Raw genomic sequence first — 18,254 nt, 5'->3', positions numbered from 1 at the left:
ATTTCCAAATTAAGGATAGTCAACCTAAATAAGCACTTTGACTGTTGCTGAACATTTTCATTGTTATCATCTTTGTATTGTACTCAGAACTGCCCCTATTACAGCATTTAGGTTGTTTCATATTTTCAACATATCTTCACACACTTAGGTCATTCGCTTTCTTCTGAATTATTTTCTTTGGATAAATTCTGAGAGTAGAATGGTGGTTCCAAAGGATGTGAACCTCTTACGGCCCTTGCTAAACACTACCAATTTGCTTTTGACCGGTTTGTAAAAATTCAAATTGAATTAAATTCATGTGTTCTGTTCTGGCTATAATCTCTCATTATTTCTACAGTGTACACTGTATTTCTGGAAGTGTCCAGTATGGATATCTGATATGAAAGATACAATAGAGAATTGCTTTAGCATGAAATAAATGTGTCCACAACTATAGCCTTTGGAAAGAAAACGGAAACACCTTAGTCTTGGATGGAGATGAGAACTGAGAAATGAAGCAGTGTTCTCCTGAGGGCGGGTGTTTAACCTGGAAGTAGACGTCAGTTAAAGCGCTCACTTTCCACACTGGAGTCCCTGGGTTTGACACCAGGGCTCCAGTGCCTGACTCCAGCTTCCTGCTAGTGCAGACTCAAGGAATCAGCAGTGATGGCTCAAGTCATTGTGTTCTTGCCACCCAAGGGGGAGACCCGGATGGAACTCCTGGCTTGCCTCCAGCCCAGTTCTGTCCCAGCCATTGCAGGCATTTGGGAAAATGAACCAGTAGATTGGAGCTTTCTCTGTTTATATGGCTCCATTTCTATCTGTCTGCCTCTCAATTTTCATTAATGCAATTTACTTCAAAACAAAACAAAACAAACAAAAAAACTCCTACTGGGTTTGGAAATGCTATGAGAACCGTATGTATGTGGGAACCCAAGAAATCATCTCTTAAAATGTCCCTCTCCCCTAAAACCCATGCAAATTCCTATTGACTGAAGTAAAGCTAAGAATGTTCACATGTGGTAGCTCAATGTTCTTCCTTTCAAAGTAAGGTCTACGCCACAGCCATCAGGAGTAACCTCACTGCCTCAGAACAAGGTCTCAGCGTTTGAGCCTGGCATGAGGGAGCTCTTCCTCTTTATTTCCCAGTTTGCTGTTCTTATAGCACCACTGCCAACCATGTCTCCAATACCTTTTGCCCACCCATCCTTCCACATCCCATCTATACCTCAGAAGGCCAATTCATGTGTAATCTTCACTATGTTTGCTCCAGGTTTCCAAGGTGGAAGTAAGAATGTCTTTCAACTCTTAACTGTGCTTCATCTGAATCTCTCGCGTGACACTGTATTTTCTGCTTCAAGAATATAATTATGAACATCTTCTTTTCCCCAAAAGAGAAGCCCTTTGAAGGTAGGATGCATATTTGTTTTCTCCTAAAGCACTTGTCATGAATAACATACCTAATATGCAAATATTTTTGAACTTATGAATGAAGTAAAAGGATATACCAAGGGTATAAAGATGAGTCTTCCTGTCTGTAAAGAACTTTTTAAGGTCTACATCTGGAGGTTTGGCATGTTTCTCTTCAAAAACTCCAGTTTTTGGATGTTTATGTCTGAAGATAAAATGAAGTTTATAATCTTCTCCACATTTATCTGGTCCAAACATAATGGTATAAGATGTTTTATCATAAAAGTTTTCCTTCAAAGAGAGATGAGTGTTGGGATTAGTTGAGAATTAAGAGTAGTTAATGAATTTCTCTATTCTATCCAATGGGTAGAGTTACAAAAATGTAACAAACGCTAATTTATCAAAGGACTATTTAACACGAGTGACAGTAAAAGATGTGGGGAAATGACAGATTTTACTTCAAAATAAATTTAAAAACACACACATATTACATCCATCCTGAATACAGATGAGAGAAATTTCAACTACCACAGAAACATCATACAAAGTTTTAACTTTGTATAAATCCATATTAATATTTTATTGAACAAAAGAAAGTGATCAAGGGTTCTTCAAAGAGTTCATGAAAAAAATGCACATTCTCTTTTAATTCTATTTCCATGAATTTTTTGAAGTCCCCTCACCCTTATGACATTTTGGATAACTATTCGTTACTATCATTCAGGAAGAGACCAGAAAATGATCCTTAACATAAAATGAAGAGAGATGTGGACACAAAACAGACAGAGACATGGTCCCTATTTCACTACTAGTCACATCTCCTTTTCTGGCTTCGTGTAGTGGTTAAGAGTATTATGGGGTCTGGGGTCCGATATTGGGGTTCAAATCAACCACTGCCACCTAAACTAGTTATATGTGGCCCTGAGTAAATTTTTTAGCCTTTCTGTTAATCCATTCAATAACCTCAGAAGCATGTAGATTATACCACCTACCTTTTGAGGTTTCTCTGGGGGTTAAGTGAGTCAATCAGATAAAGTGCTTACAGAAACTTGGCATTAGAAACTTTTTGCATCCTGCCTTCAGGTGATGACCTTACAGCACTAACACAGAGCATCAGTGTGCAATACATGAGGCTCTCTTCTCCCTGGCCCTGTAAGAGGTGGTGCATGAGGAGGCCTTCCGTCACATTCCATAGCTGTGCATGGTGGCATCTCATGTAAGGTCTCACTTATCTTATTTCAGTTACATGCAGAAACTGTGACACAGCCTCCTACAGGAGACTGCGTAAGAAATGTCCCCAACCTCTAAATGGTCCTCCTAAAGTCTCTTAGAATTATGTAGCCACTTCATCATGAAAAATCTTAAAATACATTATTTTCTGTCTGAACTGGCCCACCTATTTATTTATTGGCCAATTTGTTTCACTGCTCTGCTCTATTTACCTACTTCTCCAATAAAACTACAATTGTTATTTTGAAAAGAAAATAACTCCAAGTTGATATTCAACAGTATTTGTAAGCATCATGTCATTGTTGACCTATAGATGTGAAAAAGTTGTGTGCTGCTAAAGGTTACAAAACTGATGCCTTGAAGTACTTTCTATGAAAACTTACAGCAAATTGCTAAAGCTACAAAAACTTATGCTGAAAAATGATGTTCAAAGGTCTTTTTTATTTCACTTGAAAACAGTTTTATCCATTACTCCTTAAAGATACTTATTAACTTTAATAAGATTTCTTAAATAATAAAATACCATACCAGAGCCAAATCCCCAGTGTCTGCTAGGAGTTTAATGTATGCACCTCCACAATCAATACCATCTTGAAAATTTACTTCATATCTAAATGAAAGGAAAAAGAACCACACTGCTGATAAAGATTACTAATTGCTCTTTAAAATCTAATGTATTCCTCTCAATTCATTTAAACAGAAATGTTTCACATTACCAGAAAGCTTATATGAAGTGTATCCACAGCCAGGAGCACGTGAGCAGAAATGCTTTTCTATTACTACAATACAGTACAGGCACATGATGAAAATATTCAAAATAGAATGATTACAATCAAAAATAGAAAACCAACTAATTTGTTTAATTTTTTTCAAAAAAACTGTTAAATGAAGAATAAGATTGACTAAAACTATAACAGGAAACTCCAAATTGATAAGGCAGATACTATACATATTCCTTATAAACTAAAAAACAAAATGTTTTTAAAGCCACAAGGAGCACAACAACAAAAAGATTTCTAAGAAATTGCTAATGATTTCAGATGTTCACCAGGAGCCTTTAAGTTCAACTATACTTAAACCATGTTAAATACATTAGGCATTTAATTAATTTTTAAATTTTTATTAGAGTGCATAAGGGGAGGGTTGCGGGTTGGAGGGATGTTATGGGGGGGAAGCCATTGTAATCAATATTCTGTACTTTGGAAACTTATATTCATTAAATAAAAGTTAAAAATTTTTTTTATTAAATAATTTTATTAAATAAATTTAACTAAATAGCTCTGGCACATGGATTTCATAATTTCAATTGATAACTTGGAGTACCTCAGTAAAATAACCATGAGCTAAGGGAAATTTTAACTATCTAACAGAGCACCTCAAAAATGGTGGACTAATATCAGAATGCTTTTGTAGATTTACAAGACAGTGTAACTCTCAGCAAAGGGTTTTTTTCTTTAAGCAAATAGTGTTGCTAAGACAATGAGGCAAAGTTAGAAGGCATTTCTGGTAAATCAATGAATTACATGTGAGAAAAATCAACGAGGAGGCCGGCGCCGTGGCTCACTAGGCTAATCCTCCGCCTGCAGCGCCAGCACTCTGGGTTCTAGTCCCAGTTGGGCGCCGGTTCTGTCCCGGTTGCTCCTCTTCCAGTCCAGCTCTCTGCTGTGGCCCGGGAGGGCAGTGGAGGATGGCCCAGGTCCTTGGGCCCTGCACCTGCACAGGAGACAAGGAGGAAGCACCTGGCTCCTGGCTTTGGATCAGTGCAGTGTGCCGGCCGTAGCGGCCATTTGGGGTGTGAACCAACAGAAGGAAGACCTTTCTCTCTCTCTCTCACTGTCTAACTGTGCCTGTCCAAAAAAAAAAAAAAAAAAAAAATCAATGAGGAAATGGCTGTCAAAGTAGAAATCAGTAAAAACCAAAAAGTTACGATTTTGTTAAGTGAATTCAAATAAAGAGATGGAAACTTGAGAAGCAACAGGAAATAGTGTTAATTTGAATAAAGGACTATTTTTAAATGTTTCTGAGGAAATTTTGGTGACAAGAACATGAAATGGTAACATATAAAGTTTTAATAGTTTGAACTCAATTAGTGTGTGTATATAATATGTACATACATACACACATATATACATACACATACATACACACACTTTACATCAAAACGAACATAGGAAACAGTACCATTTTTAATGACTGCCTCTGACTTGTTAGACCATGGGTGATTCCCTGCCTACTATCTACAGTGCTGAGTTTATCAAGCTCTTTATGGCAGTGATTACAAGGATATCTTGTGCAGTCAGAAAGATCTGAGAGTCACTCCTCATTCTGCCACTTACTCTAGAGACACCTTGGTTAGGGACAAATTGTTTAAGTCCTACCTATCTATTTGCTTGTCTGCACTATGGGGAGATGGCCCATTCCTGTTCTTCAAAGGATGGTTGTGGTGGACTGAAGGATGGGCTACGAAAAGCTCAAAAACATGAGCTTCTGTTATCATCAGAAAAAAGGTTTGTTCTGTTCTTTTCATTTTCCTTAAATAAAGGACTCTTTGTTTTCCTCAGTGACTTATTTTTATTTTAAGGAACGGCTGACAATTGTTTTTTCATGGCATTGGTGTATCATGTGACTTAAAGGTCATTATTTAGGAAAAATAAAATAAAAATTTATTGCTTTATCATAAGTGCTCTTATGATACAGTATTCTGCGAAAAAGGAAGAATCAGAAAGAACAAATTTGTAAACTGTCTCTTTCATTGAAAACATTGCTTTGTTGTTCTTTTATGCCTAGATATCAATCACTGTGCTTTATCTATACTACAAACTTAAAGAATTTCCAAATAATTTGTGTTTAGCATAAATAATCCTCTATAGAGAGTCAGCAAAATGTACATCATACAGCTTGACAGCTGCTAAACTTCAAGTTATAGGAAACTGGAAGCATTTATTAATCCTAAGTGGTTTTCAGTATCATTTCCCAAAGTCTTGCATCAAATGCTCCTGTTAGAGGGGGAGATAAACTTATGTAGTTGAACATGTGTGCAGACAGTTTTAGAACTAAAAGCAGGTTTTGATGTGTAGAATTAATTGCTCAGGTCCAGTAGTGGGTTAAGCCACCATCCCATATCACAGTGCCAATTCAAGTCCGGGCTGCTCTGCTTCCTGTTCAGATCTTTATTTTTTCCCCTTTATTTTATCCTTTAATTTTTATTTAAGGAAGACAAACTTCATGCATTTAATATACACAAATCTGGGAACATGATGATTCTTCCCCTCCACCCATATACTTACCTTTTTTCCTCTCCCTTTCCCATTCTTATTTTATACAAAGGTCAGTTTTCAGTTAATTAATTTTGTACCCATAAGATTAACCCTACACTAAGTAAAGAGTTCACAAAATAGTATGAAAAAAAGACAACAGAACAAAAACAAACAAGATGTCAAATGTCAAGTTAAGAGCTGTTCAAAATCATCACATCTCAAGGTATCAGTTTCACTCTTATATATTACATTTTTGTTACTCTATTAATTGCCACAGATCAGCAAGATCATATGATATTTGTCTTTTCGTGACTGGCTTATTTCACTAAGTACAATGGTTTTCAGTTGCATCCATTTTGTTGCAAACAACAGGACTTCATTTTTTTTTTTTTATTTGACAGATAGAGTTAGACAGTGAGAGAGAGAGAGACAGAGAGAAAAGTCTTCCTTCCATTGGTTCACCCCCAAATGGCCACTATGGCTGGCACCACGCCGATCTGAAGCCAGGAGCCAGGTGCTTCCTCCTGGTCTCCCATGTGGGTGCAGGCGTCTAAGCACTTGGGCCATCCTCCACTGCCTTCCCAGGCCACAGCAGAGAGCTGGACTGGAAGAGGAGCAACTGGGACTAGAACCTAGCTCCCATATGGGATGCCAGTGCTGCAGGCAGAGGATTAAGCAAGTGAGCCATGGCGCCGGCCCTAGGACTTCATTTTTTAACTGTTGGGTAGTATTCCATACTGTATATATATATATATATATATATATATATATATATATATATATATCATAATTTCTTAATCCAGTATTCAGTTGATGGACATCTGGGTTCATTCCATATCTTGACTATTGTAAATTGAGCTGAAATGAACATGGGGGTACAGATCACTCTTTCATATGCTGATTTCAATTTCTTTGGATAAATTCCCAGGAGTGGGATGGCTGGGTCATATGGTAGGTCTATATTCAGATTTCTAAGTTATCTCCGTATTGACTTTCATAATGGCTGCACCAGTTTACATACCCACCAACAATGGATTAGGGTACCCTTCCCCCCACATCCTTGCTAGCATTTGTTGTTTGTTGGTTTCTGTATGAGAGCCATTCTAACGGGAGGTGAAACCTCATTATGTTTTTGATTTGCATGTCCCTGATAGCTAGTGATACTGAACATTTTTTCATGTGTCTGTTGGTCATTTGAATTTCGTCTCTTGGAAAATGTCTGTTCAGGTCCTTTTCCTATTTCTCAACTAAGTTTTGATTTGTACTTGTTGATTTTGTTGAGCTCTTTATAGATTCCAGAAATTAATCTTTTATCAGTTGCATAGTTGGCAAATATTTTCTCCCATTCTGTTGGTTTCCTCTTCACTTTGATGAGTTTTTCTTTTACAGTGCAGAGGCTTCTCCGTTTGATGTAATACTATTTGTTAATTTTGGCTTTGTTGCCTGTGCTTCTGGGGTCTTTTCCAAGAAATCTTTCCCCATGCCAAGGTCTTGAAGAGTTTCCCCAATGTTCTCTAGTAATTTGATGGTATCAGGTCAGAGATTTAGGTATCTGATCAATTTTGAGTGGATTTTCAGCTTCTTTTTAATATGCATAGAATGCAGTGAAACAAGGCCCGAGTGCTTGGACCCATGCTACCCATGTGGGAGACCTGAATACAGTTTCCAGCTCCCGGCCTCAGCCCGGCCCAGCCCTGGCTGTTTTGGCCATTTGGGAAGTGAACTAGAGGTTGGATGATCTCTCTATGATGTCCCCACCTACCCTGTAACTCTTTCACATAGATATAAAAAATATTAAAAAAAAAACTTCTCAAAATCTTTAATGTGTTAATAAGCTTCCTGAGTTTTAAATTATGATTTTTTTAGGTTATAAAATTTATATTGCCACATAATACGCACAGGTTGAATAACTCTTACCTGAAATGCTTGGGACCAGAGGCATTTCATATTTTGGAGGCTTTTGACTTTTGGAATATTTACATAGACTTTACCTGTTGAGCAGCCCTAATCTGAAAATCCAAAATCCAAAATGCTCCAAAGTCCAAAACTATGAGTATCATGTTGGCATTCAAAACTTTTTTGATTTCAGAGCACAATGCCTGCTGGTATGCTACCCTTCAAAAAGAGCATGAGAAAAGAAAATTTCACTGCTAATCACTGGATCCAGCATTTCAGGGAGAATTCTGGGGTGTAGTAAGGCATGTGGTAGAGATGCCAGGGAGCACAGAGACTCAGGATAGCCTTATAGGGAAGGGAATAAAGCAAACTGCACCGACCACCCCATTTCCACAGATGGCATCAACCTTGAACCCAGAAGGACTTACATGGTAGAGAAATTGGTAACAGGAGGCTCTGAGTAGTTCTTACTAATGCCACAGTATTTCCTTCTGGAGAAGCCAATAGCACTGTCCAATCCTGAGCCTAGTTTTGGGATCTGCTGGGGAATTTATGCCTAGCCCATTTTGTATCCTCTCTCATCCAGGCTCCAGCTTCCCAGCACCATCCTAAGGTCCTACCAATATGTGGTTCCAACAAGTGTCCAGGCAACCCTACCCACCCACTCTTAGCCTGAGAAGCAGCTGGGGCCCACGTCTCCACAGCTCCAGGAGGTAGCTGGGCAGTTGCCCTAAGCAGCTCCCCCTGAGAAGGCTGTGCAAAGTCACCCACGCAGTCCACAGACACTGACAGTGCCTTACCCTTATTTCTAAGAATGCTGAACTGTGTCTATTCAGGCCAACTAAGGCAAAATTGTCCCTGCATAGCTCCTAGAAATTGATAGGCATTCTACCCTCACTGCAGGACAAACCATGCCATGCTGACCTACACCTGTCAGAGTGGTCTTATGAAATTGAAAGGCCCATCATCTTCACAAGTGAGCCAGTGGCACCTCATGTGCTTGAACCCACCAGAATAGCACTGTCCCCATGAAATTCATGAAAATTGTCATATTCATCATGTCTATGGCCATAAGAACCATACTCAGAACTGCTGGCAAATCCACCTAAGAGAGTTGTACACAGCTACCAGAAAAATCTCTTAACCCCCAGAAGCCTTGGCTAATGGGACACACAGGAAAACACCAATACTGATTACGATTTTAGAAGCTAAATAGTGCTTGTATTAATTCACGCACATGAAGCCAGTGATAAAACAGCCTATTCAGCTGACACCCTAGTCTTCATGACCAGAAAATCTTCAGTGATGAAAGCCACCCTATAAAACTGGTGCAGGAAATTTATCAGTCAGATGCACAAAAAGCAGCACAGGGAAACATAAGTCAGAGTAACTGTCACTGCCAAAAAAACAAAGTAACTTCAGCAACAGACTCCTACCCCCCCCAAGGAAATTAACTTATGAAACTCATATCAGATTTCTCAACAGAAACCTTACAGGTCAGGAGAGAATTAGATGATATATTCAAAATCCTGAAATGAAAAAAAATGCCAACCAAGAATACTATACCCAGCAAAGCCACTCTTCAGAAATAAAGGAAAAGTACTTTCCAAGACAAGCAGAAACTACCAGACCAGCTTTACAAGAAATTAAGAGAGTCCTACATCTAGAAGCAGACGAATGATAACTCTGATCATGAAAAGAAGTATAAGAATAAAACTGACTTGTATAGTAGATACACAAAGGAGTAAGAAAAAGGAATCAAAGCTTCCTAATACAGAAACCCACCAAATCATAAGGATTAACAACAAAAGAAGAAAGGAACAAAGGATATACAAAACAACCAAAAAAATTTAACAAAATCATAGGAGTAAATCCATGCCTATCAACAATAACACTGAATATAGTTGGATTAAACCCCTAACAAAAAGATATAGACCAGTAAAAAGGGTTAAAAACAAAGCACTGATACGTTAATTACCAAAAACTTACTTTTCCAGTAAAGATACACATAGACAAAGTGAAGGGATGGGAAAAGATAATGTAAACTCAAGGTAAGCAGAGGTAGCTATACTTATATCCAATGAAACATATTTTAAGTAAAAAACTATAAAAAGGATAAGGAAGGTCACTGTGTAATGATGAAAAAATCCATTCAATAAGAGAAAATATCAATTATAAATATATAGATACACCAGGTTATAGAGTACTCGACTGCATACAGAAAACATTTTACTTAAAGGAAGGGATAGAGGTTAACACAATTATAATTGGGGACTTCAACACCTCAGACCATCCAAAGAAATTTTAAGCTATACTGTAGACTAAATGGACTAATAGATGTTTACAGAACATTTCATCCAATAGCTGCAGAATTCTCCCATCAGTACATGGAACATCCTCCAGGATAAGCACATGTTAGGGCATAAAACAAGTCTGTAGGAATTTTGAAGAAATTGTATCATGTATCTTCTCTGACTACATGGAATGAAACTGGAAATATAAAACACAACAAGGAGACCTTTAGAAATTGTACAAAATACATGGGTACTTAATGCCATGATTTTGAATGATCCATTGATCAATGAAGAAGTGAAAAGGGAAGTTTTAAAGTTTAAAGTTTCTGGAAGCAAACAAAAATGAAAATACAACATCCTGAAACCTATGTGATAAAGCAAAATCGGTGCTAAGAAGGAAATTTATAGAAAGAAGAAAGATCTCAAATAAACAACCTTACAATGCAACTCAAGGAACTAGAAAAACACCAAAAATTGAGCCCAAAATTAGCTGAATGAAATAAATAGCAAAGATCAAAGAAACACATCAAGTAGATAAAAAGCAATGCAAAAAGATCAATGAAATAAAGTTTTTCAAAAAGATAAACAAAATTGACAAACTATAGCTTGACTATTGTAAAAGGGAAAACTCAAATAAATAAATGCAGAGATGAGAACAAGACATTATAACTGACACCACAGGGGCTGGAACTATGGTGAATAGGTTAAACCTCTGCCTGCAGTGCTGGTATCCCACATGGGCACCAGTTTGAGTCTCAGCTGCTCCATTTCCAATCCATCTCGCTGCTAAAGGCCTGTGAAGGCAGTGGAAGATGGCCCAAGTGCTTGGAAAGTGAACCAGCAGATGGAAGGCCTTTCTCTCTTTGTCTCTCTCTGCTAATTCTGCCTCTCAAATAAAGCTCTAAAAAACAAACAAAAAACCCCCTGACATCACAGAAATATGAAGATTCATTATGAACTATTACAAACAACCAAATACCAACACTTGGAAAATAAATAGATAAATGTCTAGACTCTGCCCACCAAAACTCAACCAGGAGGGCACAGAAAACCCGAACAGACTAATAAATGAGTAACAAGATTGAGTTAGTAATTAAACATATCCTAATAAAGAAAGGCCCAGGATGATATCACTGTTGAATTTTACCAAACTTTTGAAGAACTAACACCATTTATTTCAAACTATTCCAAAAGAAATATTGAAAGAGAAAGACCTCTTTCAAAAAAGGCCAGCATTACTCTGATAACAAAACCAGACAAAGACACAACAGAAAAAAGAAAACTATAGACCAGCATCTCCAAAAAACTTAGATGCTACAATTCTCGACAAAATACTAGCAAACTCAATCCAACAAGCATATCAAAAACATCATACACTGTGATCAGGTAGGTCTTAGAAGTTCTTGAAGGTATGGAAAGAGAGAATGGGTTAGAAGGCCTTTTTAGTGAAATAATCAAAGAAAGGAAAACTGCCCTAATTTGGAAAAAGAAAGGAAAGTCCAAGTATAGGAAGCACACAAACTCCTAACAAACATGACCAGAAAAGTCTTAACCATGACACATTGTAGTCAAATTCTCCACAGTAAAACATAAGATTTTAAGATGTGAATGAGAGAATTGCCAGATTACTTTTAGAATATTTCCAATTAAACTCACAACTGACTTCTAATCAGAAACCTTACAGGCTAGGAGAGAATGGTGAGAGATAGTCCAAGTCTTAAGAGAAAAAACTGGCAAAGCAGAATACTATACTCTGCAAAACTCCAATCTGTGAATGAAGGTAAGCATCCAGCCCTACAAAAGATGCTTAATGTTGTGCTACACACAGAAACATGGTCATCACTACAAAGTAAAGTGAAGGCAGAAAAACTCCCAGGAAAGTACAAAGAGAATCCAAAGTAAACAATAGAAATATTTATGCAAAACCATAGGGCCAAGTTGTTACTTATCAATAGTCACCTTGAATGTAAATGGCCTCAACTCTCCAGTAAAAAGATACAGACTGGCTGAATAGATTAAAAAATAAAACCCAGAGCTGGTGCTGTGGTAAAGCCACTGCCTGCAGTGCTGGCATCCCATATGGGCACCTGTTTGAGTCCCAGCTGCTCTACTTCTGATCCAACTCCCAATTCCTTGGGCCCCTGCACCCACGTGGGAGACCTGGAAGAAGCTCCTGGCTTGGGTTGAGCCATGAGGACATAGAAAACCTAAACAGACCCATAACCTAGAAATTGAATCAGTAATAAAGACCCTCCCAGCAAAGAAAAGCCCACGACTGGATGGCTTTACTATTGAATTCTACCAGACATTCAAAGAAGAATTAACTCCAATTCTTCTCAAGTTATTCAAAATAATTGAAAGGGAGGGAATCTTTCCAAACTCCTTATATGAAGCCAGCCTTGCCTTAATTCCTAAACCTGAAAAAGATACAACAGATAAAGAGAACTATATACCAATTTCTTTGATGAATATAGACACAAAAATCCTCAAAAAAATACTAGCCAATCAAATCTAATAACACATCAGAAAGATCATTCACCTGGACCAAGTGGGATTTATCTTGGTATACGGGGATGGTTCAACATTCACAAATCAATCAATGTTATACACTGCATTAACAAACTGGAGAATAAAAACCATATGATTATCTCAATAGATGCTGAGAAAGCACCTGATAAAATCTAATACCCTTTCATGATGAAAACTTTAAGCAATTGTGTATAGAAGGAACATTCTTCAACACAATCAAGGCAATTTATGACACACCAATGGCCAGCATCCTATTTAATGGGGGGAAAAGTTGGAACCATTTCCACTGAGAACTGGAACTAGACAAAGATGCCCACTCTCACCACTGCTATTAAATGCTGTATTGGAAGTTTCAGCCAGAGCCATTAGACAAGAAAAAGAGATAAAAGGGATAAAAATTGGCAAGGAGGAAGTCAAACTATCCCTATTTGCAGATGACATGATTCTATATACAGGGGATCCAAAAGACTGTACTAGAGACAATTGGAATTTATAGAAGTATTTGCTAAAGTGGCAGGATATAAAATCAACACACAGAAAATAAGTAGCCTTTGTATATACAGACAATGCCATGACTGAGAAAGAACTTCTAAGATCAATTCCATGCACAATAGCTACAAAAAAATCAGTATGTTAGAATAAATTTAACCAAGTATGTCAAAGATCTCTATGATGAGAATTACAAAACATTAAATAAATAGAAGAAGATACAAAAAATGGAAAATTCTTCCATGTTATGAATTCAAAGAATCATCAAAATGTCCACAATACCAAAAGCAATTTACAGATTCAATGCGATACCAATCAAAACACCAAGGACATTCTTCCCAGATATAGAAACAATGATGCTAAAATTCATATGGAAACACAGGAGACCCTAAATAGCTAAGCAATCTTATATAACAAAAACAAAGCCAGAGGCATCACAATACCAGATTTCAAGACATACTACAGGGCCAGCGCTGTGGCTCAATAGGCTAATCCTCCGCCTTGTGGCGCTAGCACACCGGGTTCTAGTCCCGGTCAGGGCACCGGATTCTGTCCCGGTTGCCCCTCTTCCAGGCCAGCTCTCTGCTGTGGCCAGGGAGTGCAGTGGAGGATGGCCCAAGTGCTTGGGCCCTGCACCCGCATGGGAGACCAGGAGAAGCACCTGGCTCCTGCCTTTGGATAGGTGCGGTGCGCCAGCCACAGCGCGCCAGCCGTGGCCATTGGAGGGTGAACCAACGGCAAAGGAAGACCTTTCTCTCTGTCTCTCTCTCTCACTGTCTACTCTGCCTGTCCAAAAAAAAAAAAAAAAAAAAAAGACATACTACAGGTCAGTTATTATCAAAACAGCCAGATACTGGTACCAAAACAGATGGGTAGACCAATGGAACAGAATAGAAACACCAGAAATCAACCCGTGCATCTACAACCAACTTATATTTGACAATGAGTTAAAAATCAACCCCTGGTGCAAGGACAGTGTCTTCAACAGAGTTGGGAAACTGGATCTCTAAATGAAGAAGAAGCAAAACACCTACTATACACCTTATATAAATATCCACTCAAAATGGATAAAAGACCTACATCTATGACATGATACCATCAAATTATTAGAGAACATTGGGGAAACCCTGCAAGACATTGGCATAGGCAAAATGTTCTTGGAAAATACCTCAGAGGCACAGGCAATCAAATTCAAAATTGACAAATGGAATACATCTAAAAGTTCACAGGAAAGTATAATTAAAATGTAATGTGCATTTTCTATAAACATTTTGAATCTCCCTTTTATTTAATTTAACCAAGGAAGCAAATTATCTCTATAATAGTAATCACAAAATCACTGATGAAATATATTGAAAATGACAAAAAAATGAAAGACATCTATATTCACGGATTGGAATAATTAATATTGTTAAAATGTCCATACAACCCAAAGTGACCTACAGATTCAACCCAATTCCCATCAAAATACCAATGGTTATATCATAAGTCCACGGTATTTATAGTATTTAATAAAAAAACCTCTTCATATTATTTAGCCCAATTCTCTTTATCAATACTATGAGAAGACATACATCCCTCTCATTCTTTACATTTTTGTTTTTTTATTTTTTTTTATTTATTTATTTTTTTTTGACAGGCAGAGTGGACAGTGAGAGAGAGAGACAGAGAGAAAGGTCTTCCTTTGCCGTTGGTTCACCCTCCAATGGCCGCTGCGGCCGGCGCGCTGCGGCCGGCGCACCGCGCTGATCCGATGGCAGGAGCCAGGAGCCAGGTGCTTTTCCTGGTCTCCCATGGGGTGCAGGGCCCAAGCACCTGGGCCATCCTCCACTGCACTCCCTGGCCACAGCAGAGGGCTGGCCTGGAAGAGGGGCACTGGGACAGAAGCCGGCGCCCCAACCGGGACTAGAACCCGGTGTGCCGGCGCCGCTAGGCGGAGGATTAGCCTAGTGAGCCGCGGCGCCGGCGTTTTTTTATTTTTTTGCCAGGCAGAGTTAGACAGTGAGAGAGAGACAGACACAGAGAGAGTTACAGACAATGAGAGAGAGACATAGAGAAAGGTCTTCCTTCCATTGGTTCACTCCCCTAATGGCCGCTATGGCCGGCGCTGCGCCAATCTGAAGCCAGGAGCCGGGTACTTCCTCCCGGTCTCCCATGTGGGTGTTGGGACCCAAACACTTGGACCATCCTCCACTGCCTTCCTGGGCTACAGCAGAGAGCTGGACTGGAAGAATAGCAACCGGGACTAGAACCTGGGGTGCTGGCACCGCAGGTGGAGGATTAACCAAGTGAGCCACAGCGCTGGCCTCTTTACATTGTTTTTAAACACATGAAAGAATGCAGGGTAATTCTTGATCCTCCTTGTCTTTCTTCAGGATCATTATTTCATACTTCCTTGAGTTATTTTCAAATATTTGCTACCAATCTTGCAAGCCATTTTTTGTTTACTTGCCTAATGGTGACTTGTAATGAAAATACTAGATGATCCATTTTATTATGGAGGAGTTAGAATTTATTTTCCCTTGCCCTTTCATTTAAGCCACAAAGGGTCAAACAGAAAGTGATCTATTCACATAAGTTTCAAGAGAAGAGAATTATCTCAAACTCTCAAGGAAAAAGAACCAGGTCCTGAACAATGACAAAATAATACCAAGTTCAAATGTTAGTCCCAATAAGTACCCAAATAAAATTTCTAGTTTGCTTAAGTAATGGTCACATACATTTTGATATTACTTAATATTTTAGTTCATTCAAATGACAATGTAGATTAAACCAAAGTATCACACCTGAAATATTAAGCTAATGACACCAAATTTTTGCTATATTTTCAAAAATCTTTAAAATATAGAGTATTTTAGTTATATCACATAGAAAATGTTTAACATGTTAATAGAAAACTGAAGATGTTGTAGAGGGATATAATTTACCACTCATGATATTTTCATTTGTTTTATTTCACTTTGCATACCTACATTTTTTGATATAACAGGAAATAACATTTACACATTCTTTTGGTTTGTAATTTGAATTGTATCAGTTTTATCATTTTGTTTGCACAATTCATATTTGTTTCATAGCAGTATAGTGAGATGAACTCGAGAAATTTATGTCCCTGATTTTATGATAGTGCAAATGCAAGCAACATCACTGGTTTATATCACCATTGGGGGCAGAGGGGACTGTCTGAGAGAGCGTGTGACCTTTAAAAAGGGTCCACCCCAGAAAGACGCTACTCTGCATCTGTATTCCCTTTCTGTAACAGCAACATTCATGAGTCCATTCTGAAAATACTGAAGTTAATATGACGGTTCTAAAAAAAATATAAGCTTACTGGGTCCAAAAAATTTTTGAAATCTATGTAGTTTTTTCATAATACATTTTTTTCATGAACTTTCTAAAGGTCCTTTATATTTAATTGAGAGTCATTTTAAGAAGAGTTCAAATAAAAATGGTGATTTTATCATGTATTATGTTGATGGTGGTAGAATTCTACATATTATTAGAGCATATATTATATGATTTTATCATTGATCAGCTTTTCATTGAAATTCTCAGAGTGCTTTTATATATGCATGTGCATTTGTGTATTTAACTAATTGAAACGGAAAAGGAACATTTGGATTTTTAAACCTATTATCAAAACATACACTATTTTCAGAAGCTAGATTACACTCAACAGATAAAAATTCAGAGAAAATAATAACATAACAAGACTTACTGAACTATCAAAGGTTTGTCAGCAAAAATGAAGGGTTTGGCCAATATAGCAGATATTGCATGGTGTTTTGCTCTAGATTTCAATACTAATCCTCTGTCACCAGGTACTCGGTTTTCTTTCAACTCTTCTATTTCCCATCTTCCTAAAAAATAAAGCAAAGGAAATTAAACTAAAGAAGAAAACACTAACTTAAATTATTTGTCAGTAGTTTAGTTTTTTTTTCTATGAAGTTAGATTTGGGCAAAATGAAACCAATACTGATATATATAAACCAATATACTGATATATATCTCCGTAACTCTATGTATGCCTGCTCTGTTTCATTTTCCTATCACAAGAGGTTACATTTTCTTAATAAAGTTCTAGTTTGTGAAAACTAATGAACAGCAAATGCTATAATATCTGATTGAGGCACTTTTAAACTGGGTTAGTTTGGTTTTCTCTGAGTGACTCTTTAATGTAGTGAATTATAAAATGTGGTTTGTCTGCTAGGGTCTATCAATACTGTACTTTTAATTAGTTGAATGATTTATGAGGCAGAGATAAAGATAGAAAAAGAGAGGGAGAGAAAGAGATTGAGAATATTTGCCCATATGCTGATTCACTTCCCATTTGCCTACAATGACACAGCCTGGGAGTCAGGAGAAAGAAGCCGGGAACTCATGGCAGGTCTCCCACATGGGTGGCAGGAAGCCAATCACTTGAGCCATCGCTATCTCTCAGGGTCTGCATCAGCAGGAAGCTGGAGTCAAAAGCTAGAGCCAGGTATTGAACCCAGGTACTTTGATGTGGGACACAGTTATCTTAGTGTCTCAACTGCTAGGCCAAATGCCTACCCCTTACACAGCATTTTTAAAATGAGAGGTTTTAAAACAACATGAGACAAACTGCATTCTTTACTCAAAATGTGTAAACTGGCTCTATTTATTGTACTTTGAAATGGTTAGTGTTCATCAGCCACTTTTTTTACATTAGTCATTGCAGGGATTTAAATTTTACTTTGAAAAACTAAACAATTCACACAAACCTTTCCCAGGCTAATGCAATTAGCTCTCAGAACTCATGGCTGCATTTATGCACATCTTGTTGGGCTCCCTGTAGCTCAAAATTCACACTGGAGTCTATTTCCTCTTTTTTTTAAGAACATGAATTTAATCTGTGGAAACTCTTCTAATTTTGAAAATTACAGACATTGTCTTTTATAGAACTAAATTCAGTAAAACCTGCTATTTCCCAGTGCTGTGTCAACACCAAATATTGATTAATGAACACTTTTGAATCACAGATGCCCTTGTATTACTTTTTTTCTTCTTAAAACAATGATGTTGGATTAGCAATGTCTATGAATCAAAGAAGGATAATTTTTGGTCTATCACTGTGTATACCTGTATACTTTATAGCACATTAAATTTTTTTTTAAGTTTCTAAGTTTCTACCCACCTCCTAATTTTA

The 18,254-nt window shown here is 37.6% G+C and overlaps 1 protein-coding gene across 2 annotated transcripts in view; it reads right to left on the bottom strand.

Moving 5' to 3' along the window:
• CLGN (calmegin) overlaps window positions 1–18,254 on the bottom strand; it is a 60,339-nt gene that overhangs the window by 18,432 nt on the left and 23,653 nt on the right. For both annotated transcript variants that reach the window (XM_008267419.4, XM_008267420.4), the window contains exons 5-7: window positions 16,803–16,944; window positions 3,148–3,229; window positions 1,488–1,680 (exon numbers count right to left, since the gene is read on the bottom strand). In XM_008267419.4, the coding sequence (XP_008265641.1) occupies window positions 1,488–1,680; window positions 3,148–3,229; window positions 16,803–16,944 (417 nt within the window). The remainder of the gene's footprint in view (window positions 1–1,487; window positions 1,681–3,147; window positions 3,230–16,802; window positions 16,945–18,254) is intronic.

This window comes from Oryctolagus cuniculus, chromosome 8 (assembly GCF_964237555.1).
Source record: "Oryctolagus cuniculus chromosome 8, mOryCun1.1, whole genome shotgun sequence".
NCBI lineage: Eukaryota > Metazoa > Chordata > Mammalia > Lagomorpha > Leporidae > Oryctolagus > Oryctolagus cuniculus.
This window is presented reverse-complemented; position numbering and strand designations above follow the sequence as displayed.